We start from the raw sequence: 10,975 nt of genomic DNA, 5'->3' as shown, positions 1-10,975 counted from the left end.
CAGTAGGTCCTGATCTCGCCAAGGCTTGAGAATGCCTGGCTGTTCTGTCAGGGCCCGTCGAAATGCGTTGAGAGGAAGCGTCTTTCTCGTATATCCAGAAAAATTATACTTCCTGTGGGTTTCCTAGTCTGGAAAGCTAAGTGGATTTTTTTTCTTTTTTCTTTTTTACCTTTACCGGCCACCGTACATCCCTCCCCAAGCTTGGGTTCCATTGCAATCAAATTCTAGACATTTAACCTTTGGGAGAGTTTGCGCTCTCCCCTCCCCGTGTGCCGCTGTTAGTCCCGCCCCGCTCCGCCCCCTTGCCCTTGAAATCCGGACAACCCGGCGGCCCGCGGTTGTCACGTGACGTCTGTGTGGTCTAGCCTGGCAACCGTCTTAGAGAGGACTCCACCGGCTGCGCCATGAACGTGATCTACCCGCTGGCGGTGCCCAAGGGGCGCCGGCTCTGCTGTGAGGTGTGCGAAGCCCCGGCCGAGCGGATGTGCACGGCCTGTACAGTCACTTATTACTGGTAGGCCTTGGAACGTGGTGCCTGGCGCCTTTGCTCCCTCTCCGCCTCCCAGCCTTGGGTCTGGCCTGGTGCGTCTGTGTACTCGCCCCTTTCAGCCATCGACCCCTCACGGGCCCGAGCAGGCTTGAAGACGCGTCTCTTAAGACTCCTGTAGCCTCGTCTGCCTCCTCTCTTACATCAGGTTTTTCTCCTGATGTTTCCCAGGGGTCCTACTGATACTGTGTTGGGCGCCATTCTAGGTGCGGAACGTAATGGGCCAGTTCTGTAGACCCATTCCCTCAGAGCTCAAATATTATAGTTTGGAAGACAGTGAAGAAAACAAATCATAATTTTAGGGAGAAATGTCAGAAGTCAAAGGAAATGTGAGAAGTTGGGCGGACAGCTTCTCTGACAGTAGATGATTGGTCTGAAAATAAAGAGCTAAAAAGCCAGCATTCTTGCCCTGGAAAGGCACAGATAGGGCTAGTTAGGATAGACTTGTGTCCTTGAGGACTATAAAGAAGACTAATTGGCCAGTGCACAGCCAAGAGAGTTTGAGTGTAGTCCGGAGCTAATAATTCCAGAGACCCCTTTGTATGTATTCACATTTATACTCCCCCTTCATCCTTTTTTATGATAGGGTTTGTGTAGTCGAATTGGCCTCAAACTCACTACGTAAGCTAAGGACAAAACTTTTGATCCTCCTATCCACGCCCCTCAAGGACTGGGGTTCAGAGTGTGTGTCAATGCCTGAGTGTGGTCCTGGAGATAAAACCCCAGGCTCCAAGCATACTAGACAGACACCACCAACTAAGTCACATCCCCAGCCCTAGCCTGTTCTGAGCCTCACAGAACTAGGATGTTAACTCATAGGCTTGTTTCTCAAAAGCCATTATTATTCATTGTGCTTGTTACATACTGTCACTCAGGGTGAACTAAGCCTGAGATGTGTGAGGATAGAAACATGGTGACTTGGGCAGTACCTACAAAGGTTTCTCTGAGAAAATGACATTTGGGTTGAGTATTGAGAGGCCAGTGGAAGCTTGCTCTGTGAAGAAGGGTAGGTGTTTGCAGCTCTCCAGGACTGGTTTGGACAAAGGGTGAAAGACCAGCTGTGTAAGGGCAGTCAGTGATTTCCATATTGCAGACTGGGCTGCAGTGTGTCACGGATAAGTCACAGTAACTGTATAAATAATATCTATTCATAAAATATTTCTATGAGTTGAAAAGGCTGTGATCAGTTAGGAGGAGGAGTTTGAACCAGGAAGACAAAGGTTTGGGCCAGGCAGTGACACAAGATAAAGGGATTTGGGATTTGTCCCTTAGCAAGCCACGTGTGACGTCGTTTGTGTTCTGGAAGATGACGGGCAGCAGCAGTGTGGGACACTGGAGGACAGACCCTGCCTCGCAAATTCAGACGCTATTACCAAGTGCAGACTGAACTTTTCTTTCTCAGACTATTCTAGATGCCCTTCCTCCAGGTTGTACATCTTCAATCTTGGCAAGTAGACTGTGGACTCAAATCCATAATCCTATCATTCGGAGTAAAAACAAAAACAAAAACTGACGTTTTGGTGACATTTCTTCTATTCTAAATATATTTATGTTATATGCCTTGAATTGTGACTATGTTCCCAAGTGATAGAACACTAAGAAACAGTGCATTTATCTATATAATTGTGTTGGGGTGTGTGTGTGTGTGTGTGTGTGTGTGTGTGTGTGTGTGTGTGTGTGCAGATCAGAAAAAGCTTTCAGGGGTTAGTTCTTCATTCCAACATGTGGTTTAAGCCCAGGTCATAAAGGCTTGATGGGAAGCCATCTTGCTGGCCTGAAATAGGACATTTTTAAGAAGGATAATTTTAAAAAACTACACACTAAAACATTAATAGATCGAAGAGCCCTCATTTTATAGCACATCAGATCATAGCATACATACAACAGTAATTCACAATATTTTTTTCCTTTAATTGACTGTATGTGATACAAATTTAAATGCCTTCACTGGCCAGCAGGGAGAAAATGCCTAGTGGTAAGATGCAATAGGGCCAGGTGGTGGTGGCTGTGGTGGCGCATGCCTTTGGGAGACAAAAGCAGGTGGATCTCTGAGTTCAAGGCTAGCTAGAAATCCTGTCTCAAAAAACAACAGGCGGGGGGGGGGGGGAGCAATAGGAAGCTGGGTGTGATGGTTCATGCCTATAATTCCAGCACCTGGGAGGTTGAGGATCACTATAAACTCTAGGGTGGCCTGGGCTAATATCGAGGTCAAGGCAAGCCTGGGCTACAGTATGATTCTATCTCAGAAAGGGAGGGAGACGGGGGAGAAAGGAAGGAGAAAGGGAAAAGAAGCTTCAGTGGATGGTAGAATGAATGCCTTGCCTAAAGACATCCAGATACAGGTCAATAAAGCATAATACTTGAACAAAACATGTCTGCTTCATAAACCACTTAATTGTGACCCCAGCTCCTCCATATGTCCCAACCTGTGGTGAGTGTTTGGGTGAGACAACAGAATAAGGAGGGCAGTCAGAAAAGTGTGACCAAAGTTCAGTTCACGTAGAAAGGCAAGCCATGTCAATTACTCTCAGTGGAACAAAGGTCATTCACAGTTACTCGCTGTCCCTCTGCTGTGGAATATAGCCATTTCTGAATCCCGGCTCAGTGTTTTTGCTGATCTGTTTGCAGTAATTCCCTAACTCCCCCTCCAAAAAAAACCCCTTAAATGTTTTATATCATTTCTGTGGTAGTAATATAGTTTCTAAAGAAGATAGTTGCTTGTATCTCTGTTCTCTGAAGAGGAAGGAAGGAGCATGCTTGGATGCAGCCATGTATTTCCCGTGGCTGCCTTTGTGCTACATCTGGGGCTTGAGTTGTTGTAACTGAAACCTTAGAGCTCCCAAAACCTATAATAGTTCTTGTCTGGAAGAAAAACAGAAACACACTGGCAGCCTTTCCCCTAGATTATAGTTACCTGTTTTGAAATGTGTGTGATGTATAATAGAGTCCAAATATTCTACTGAAGTGAAAGTGTGTCATCAGCAGTAGACATGTAAAAACCCATAGCTGTGGCTTGTTTTACTGCAGAGTCTCAAAGACAGAGCTGAGACTGACAGTATAGGAGTGGGAGACAGTTCAGAAGCTGCAGTAGACAGATCGAAGGGAGAGAGACAATTCAGAAACCGCAGTAGACAGATGTTGGGGGAGGCTGCTTGTTCATTTTCTGACTACCCAAACTCCCAAAATAATCATACAGAAACTGTATTAATTAAATCACTGTTTGGCCCATTAGCTCTAGCTTCTTATTGCCCAACTCTTACATCTTAATTTAACCCATTTCTATTATCACCACGAGGTTGTGGCTGACCAGCAAAGTTTCCGCACGTCAATCTCCAATAGTGGCTCCATGGTGTCTCTCTGACTCTGCCTTCCTCCTCCCATGCTATAAGCCAAGCCAGTTCTTTATTCATTAACCAATAAAAGCAACACATAGACAGAAGGACCTCCACACCATTTCCCCTTTTCTGTTTAAACAAAAAGGAAGGATTTAACTTTACCATAGTAAAATTACATAAAATAGTTATCAAAGAAGAATTACAGTTACAATATTTATTTCTACTTTGTCTTTTGTTATAACTAAGTAAAACTATAACTATAAATTCTTCAACTACATCAAATACTCCAGAAGGATATAATATTACCTAAGTAAACAGGAAGTACATTGTTAGAAACTTCAAAAACTCTAGAATTGGCAGAGACATCTCACTGCCTGGACAGTCACCCAAAGTTTTTCTGTACCATTGGGGCATCCATCTTCAGCCTATATGCCCATAGCATCCAGCACACTTTTCCATGAAGCAGGAAATTTCAAAGACAGGTCTGCCTATATTGTCAGTTTGTCAGTCACTTATTCTGTGTCCTAAAGAATGTCTCGCAGACCCTTTCATGAAGCAGGAACCGCTGAAGGATCATCTCACCTTTAGACAAGTTCAGCAGTCATTTCTCTGTGGGTCCTGCATGTCCAGTTCATCTAACAAACTCCATAAGGAACCTCTTTGATGCCCATCTTCCTCTTTAAGTAGACTGGTGCTGCCAGGAGCAGATGTGTCTCACTGTCATGAAAAGCCCTGAACTTTTTTTTTTTTAGATTTATTTATTTATTATGTATACTGTGGCTACCAAAGTTTCTTCCCTTCTCTCCTGGCGATCCGCCGGGCCGTGTGACCTCCGGCTTCCTGGAGTCTCTGCTCTAGCTCTGGCTTGAGGGGATAACTTAGCAAGAACCTGGTTCTCTTTGTTATGGTGATTCCACCTGTATTCAAGGTCTTAGCAGTGAGCCGTTAGCCTGCCTCCCCTAGCTGACCCTGCCCGAGGGGCCAGGAAGCTTTAATCTTCTCCTCCTGCTTCTGGTTGGGAGGAGACCTTGCCTTTTTGATCCTGGTTGCCCACTGGTATAAATATCTGACTTGAGTTTAATAAAGTTGCCATTTACTCTTGTAGATGAGCCAGATCTCTTTGTGTGTGTGTCTTCTTTCCCAACCCTCAGGACAATGTCCCTTCTCGTGGGCCCGAGTTCAGGAAGCGCGCAGCCTGGGTCGGGCGTGGATATCCACTGGGAAACGCAGACTCCCACAGTATACAACATTCTACATCCATGTATGCCTGCAGGCCAGAAGAGGGCACCAGATCTCATTACAGATGGCTGAGAGCCACCATGTGGTTGCTGGGAATTGAACTCAGGACCTCTGGAAAAGCAGTCAGTGCTCTTAACCTCTGAGCCATCTCTCCAGCCCCCAGCCCTGAACTTTTAAAACGTTAAAATGCCATATCCTGGAGGTCTCTGAAAGATTTGAAGAATACATAACTAACTGAAATATACCTCTATACATCTAGAAAATCTAACATGACTACAAGTTTGACTATTATAGATGACTATATATTAACCTATGTTTTTAATTATACATTACATTTTAAATGAACTACACAATCATAATACCTCAATCAAGAGTAGAAATATACATATAACAAAATTGACCTTAAATTTGTATCAATAAACCAAAATCCATACCAATGCAAATTATTCATATGTAAATTAACAATTATAAACAGTATTTGGGAATATGAGCGTAGTTTTGTCCATACTGTCTCATGCTGTTTGGAGGCGCTATTAATTAGGTCTTTCATGGTGTATCCTGTGTGTTAGGTTCATCTCAGTCAGCAGTTGGGTGAAGTGATTTTTTTGAGGGTGTTCATGGTGACCTTTTATAGGGTCTTGTTCCATCAAACCACACCAGTCTGGAAGCAATCCACAGGTTCTCATCCTCTGTGGAAACAAAAGAAGAACCTCTTCCAAAGCAACATCTCTTTAGACCCAAATTTGGAAGTCATGATACCTTTATAATATACATGCTGGTTTAGCTTAGCATCCCATACAGTGAAATGTCTCTCTTTAATTAGCTCATTCACAGTCAAAAAATTTAAGGATAACATAATAATATACATAATCCAGACTCTCTGTGAATTTTCCATTTTTACATGGCTTATTTTTCTTTACTCCTTTTAATACTCTGTCTCTTTAAATACTTTACCCTTTTTTAAAGCATTAACTTTATTTTATGACTCTTTATACTCTTTTCCTTCTCTCTTCCAAGCCTATGTACATATACCTAACACTGTGACTCATCTGGATTTGTCTTTATTGCATATCTGCAATTCTTTACTGTCCAGAAGTGCTTTTTAAAATGCTAAGCACTGGGGCTGGAGAGATGACTCAGAGGTTAAGATCACTGACTGCTCTTCCAGAGGTCTTGAGTTCAATTCCCAACAACCACATGGTGGCTCACAACCATCTGTAATGAGATCTGGTTCCCTCTTCTGGCCTGCAAGTATACATGCAAACAGGACACTGTATATGTATTAAATAAATAAATCTTTTATGACGACATAGGCATCTAAAAAATAAAATAAAATACAATGCTAAGCACTTCTTAAAACTTAAGCTACACCATTGCTATGGTATATGTGGTACTTCCTGCTTGTCATGTTCATTCCAGCATGGCGGAGCTTCTCATGCCTCTGAGCCATGTTCACTGTCCCATTCTCAGGCTCACAGCCAGTCTATAACTCCATTAAGCAAGCTACAACAGTCTGCTCACAAACCCCACTCAAAAGCTTTGTATCTGGTCCTCCCGCCTGAAAGAGTCAGAGTTGCACTGGCAGCACCGCCCAGAAATCTGGCATTTTAAAACCACCACTTTTTTCTTGCTACTGCTGAATCAGGAAAGCCTCTCTTAAAGGAGCTGTGGCACGCCACCAGCAAACACAAGAGGCTGTGTTAAACTCTGTATTTTTGTGTCCAGAATTAAGCTCTCTCATTTTTAAGTGGACTTTAGTTTTCTATGTTGGCTCCAATCTATTGGGGGAGTCTGCTTGTTTGTTTCCTGACCACACAAACTCCAGAAATAATAACCCAGAAACTCTATTAATTAAATCACTGTTTGGCCCATTAGCTCTAACTTCTTATTAGCTAACTCTTACATATGAATTTAACCTATTTCTATTAATCTGTGTATTGCTACTTGGCTGTGATTTACTAGCTAAAGTTCCCAGAGTCTATCTCCAGTGGCTCCATGGCATCTCCCTGACTCCTTCTTTCTCCCATGCTATAGGCCAAGCCAGTTCTTTATTCATTAACCAATAAAAGTAGCACATAGGCAGAAGGACCTCCCACAGACAGATCAAATGGGGAGACAATTCAGAAACCATAGTAGACAGATTGAAGGGGGAGAGACAATTCAGAAACCACAGTAGACAGATCAGGGGGAAGAGAGACAATTCAGAAACTGAAGTAGACAGACTGAAGGGAGAGATACAATTCAGAAACCACAGTAGACAGACCGAAGGAAAAGAGACACAATTCAGAACTGCAGTCGGAAACTTTACTGTCACACTTTCCATAATGAAACAAGTCAACTAGACAGAAGATCCTTGAGGAAATGTAAGACTTGAGCAACACTAGACCCAGCCCATACCATAGACCACCCTAATAACAGAATCTCCAGTGCATACAAAGGTTCTTGAGGGTAGACCATATGTTAGGTCATAAACCAAATATCAGTAAATGTGGAAGGAATAAAATCATGGAAGGTAGGTTCAGTTATGGTGCAATGAAATTAATGATCAGCGACAGAAAGGAATTTGGCAAGTTTACAATCAGGTTGAAAATAACACACTCTTTAAAATCCAGTGGGTAAAAGAGATCATCAAGGAGACTGAAAAATGCTTCAAGGTAAATGAAAAAAAGCACAACTTACTCAAAATTATGGAATACAGATAAAATCATGTATATAGGGAACAAATGAATTAGTTACTGGTCTCTGTGATTTACAGTTGTTAATGTACACATAACTTAATATTAACCCATGAAGAACAGGCAGAAAATATATTCATCAATTTGTTCCTGCATGGCTCTGTGTTAGGAGGGGATACTATTAAAGATTAGAGCAAGGATGAGTGAAATAGAGAATAGGGAGAACTGTAGAAAGCATAAATAAATCTCACACAAAGCTGATAAATCTTTAGCTAGAATGACCAGGAAAAGACTTGAATTACTAAAATCATGATAGCATTATTGCCGACCTTGGAAATAAAGGGAATTCTAAGAGAACACTTTGAACACCTAAATGTGAGGAAGTTGGGTAACCTGGATGAAACAGACACATTCCAAAAAGAAACCACACTGATGTAAGGAGAAGCATGTCTGACTAAATCTAGAGCAAGTGATGAAAAGCCCAAACCAGATGACCCCAGACTGGTGTATTCTTTCAATCATTTTAAGGAAATTGAACACAGATTCTTTATTTTTAGAAAAGAGGAATAAATAATTCCTAACTCATTCTATAAGACCAATATTGTCCCAGTAATTAAACCAAATAAAAGCATCACAAGAAATTTACAGACCGGCTGACTGAGCCCCCAAGGTCCAAATGAAGACTGAGAAGCCATTGACAATGGCATTGGGTCTTGTTTCGTCTGCATGGACTGGCTTTTTGGGATCCTGGCCTGTTTGGATGCTCACCTTCCTGAACCTGGAGGGAGGTGGAGGAACTTGGATTTCCCACAGGGCAGGAAACCCTGACTGCTCTTGGGAATGGTGAGGGAGGAGGAGAGGGAGTGGGGGGAGTGGGAGGGTATTGGGAGGAGGGGAGGAAGTGGAAAGAGTGTTTTTGGATACTTGAATAAACAAGTCTAACTGAAAAAAAAAGAAAAAAGAAATTTACAGACCAATATCCCTAATGAATATAGAGGCAAAAGTTCTCAACAAAATTTCAGCAGACCACCCTGGCAGCAAATGTGGGGGATTAACATCATGGGCAATTGATGTTTTTCTAGGAATTCAGATTTGGTTGAACATTCAACTATCAATCAATATAAAACATTATATTAACAGATGAAACACACATATGATGTCTCAGTAGATGCAGAAAAAACATTGGGCAAAATCCAACATCATGATGAACACACTTAAACTAGAATAAAAAGAGAAACTTCTGTTGCTTGCTAAAAGGAAATAATAAAAGAAAATCCAGAGCAACACAGAACTAATACCATACTTAATTGCTAAACATTGAGAACTTCCCCATGATGACACAAATGAGACATTCTCTGTTGACTTAGATTTCTGTCCCGCCTGGTCCTGCAGTTGTTCAGTCCCAAAGAAACACACAGTTTACATTAATTATAAGCTGGTTGGCCTATTAACTCAGGCTTCTTATTAACTCTTGCATCCTACATTAACCCATAATTCTTGTCTGTGTTAGCCATGTGGTGTGGTGCCTTTTATCAGCGAGGCATTCTTATCTTGCTTCTTCTGCATCTGGGTGGCAACTGCAGACTGAGCCTTTCCTCTTCCCAGAATTCTCCTGTTCTGGTCGCTCCACCTATAATTCCTGCCTGGCTACTGGCCAATCAGCGTTTTATTAAAACACAAGTAACAAATATATAGGGTACAAGACCATTGCCCCACAGCAACTCTATTCAATGTTGTACGAGGGGCTCTAGTCAGAACGCAGTTAGGCAAGACAATGAAGCAAAAGGCAGTAAAAGGCATCCAAGCTTGGACTGAGTAAAATAACCTGATTTACAGATGACATGACCTTGTTGTGATGGCTAATTGTATATGTCAATCTGACTGCAGTAAAGGATGTCAAGTGGTTGGTAACATCTTGCTTCTGGATGTTTGTATGAAAGAGTACATTTGGCCTGGTATACTGAGTCAAGATCACCCTCACAAAGGTGAGTGGGTACTGTCCATTCCACTGATGGCCTGAACCTAGAAACATGACATAAGGGTAATTGGTTCGAGTTTGCTGGGCTTCCCATCTTCGTCTGCCCTTGACAGTAGGGTTGCTGATTCTGAGGCTTTTGGGCCCTGAACTTGCACCAAGCAGACCCTCTCCTTTTTCCCTGACCCAGCCTTTATACTCCGTTGAATTACAGCTCTGACTTTTCTGATTCCCCAGCTCAGATAATATTATGAGACTTTAAAAAAATATATTTCTTTGTGTGTGTGTGTGTGTGTGTAAAGCTATGTGCACAAGTACAGGTGTCCACAGAGAACAGAGGAGTAAGATTCCTCAGCAGCTGCAGTTAACAGGGGTTGTGAGACACCCGATGTGGGTGCTAGGACTCAAACTCATGTCCCCTGAGAGAGCAGTAAGAGTTATTAACTGCTGAGCCATCTGTCCAACATCCGTCTAGTCACTCTGCTCAGTATCACACGAACCAATTCCTGTAGGAAATATTGGTTTGTTCTGGAGTATCCTAACAGGCTTATAATATAAAAACCATAGGGTTGGAGAGATGACTCCGTGGTTAAGAGCACTGGCTGCTCTTTTAGAGGTCCTGAGTTCAATTCCCAGCAACCACATGATAGCTCACACCTATCTGTAATGAGATCTGGTGCCCTCTTCTGGCCTGCAGACAAACATGCAGGCACAATACTGTATTCATAATAAATAAATAAATCATTAAAAAAATATAGAAACTATAAAGAATTTACAAAATTGTATTAAAACTAAACAAAATTTATATTAAATTATATTAAATATATTAGAACTAAAATATCTTGTGTTGAACACAGCAAGATATAAGATATGCAAAAGTAGTTACATTCTTATACACTAGCAATGGACAATCTGAAAGTGAAATTAAGAATGTTACTTTATTCAAAACAGCATAAAATATTAAACACAGTCAAGGAAGTACATTACTTATATGCTGAAATACCATAAAAGATGATGAAACAGTGGTCAATCCCAAGGGAAAAGCTGATGTAACTCCCTTTAATAAGGCTTATTATAATGTGAGGGCCCTGGTGTAGAAGAGAAAACATTAGACAGAAATAATATGATATATGGAAATCTAAATATGATGGGACCTTAAAACAGCCTTCATCATTGGGACAGTCTTGAATAATCTTGGGGTGTC

At 41.8% G+C, this 10,975-nt stretch overlaps 1 protein-coding gene across 2 annotated transcripts in view; it reads left to right on the top strand.

The window, feature by feature from the left end:
- Positions 1 to 26: 26 nt before the first annotated feature.
- Zmynd12 (zinc finger MYND-type containing 12) overlaps positions 27 to 10,975 on the top strand; it is a 33,571-nt gene continuing 22,622 nt past the window's right edge. For both annotated transcript variants that reach the window (XM_048434583.3, XM_085686489.2), the window contains exon 1: positions 27 to 514. In XM_048434583.3, coding sequence (XP_048290540.1) covers positions 405 to 514 — 110 coding nt within the window. In that variant the 5' untranslated portion in view covers positions 27 to 404. The remainder of the gene's footprint in view (positions 515 to 10,975) is intronic.

Source organism: Myodes glareolus, chromosome 3 (assembly GCF_982192425.1).
Source record: "Myodes glareolus chromosome 3, mMyoGla1.1, whole genome shotgun sequence".
NCBI lineage: Eukaryota > Metazoa > Chordata > Mammalia > Rodentia > Cricetidae > Myodes > Myodes glareolus.
The sequence above is the reverse complement of the archived record's forward strand: the minus strand, read 5'-3'. Positions and strand labels throughout refer to the sequence as shown.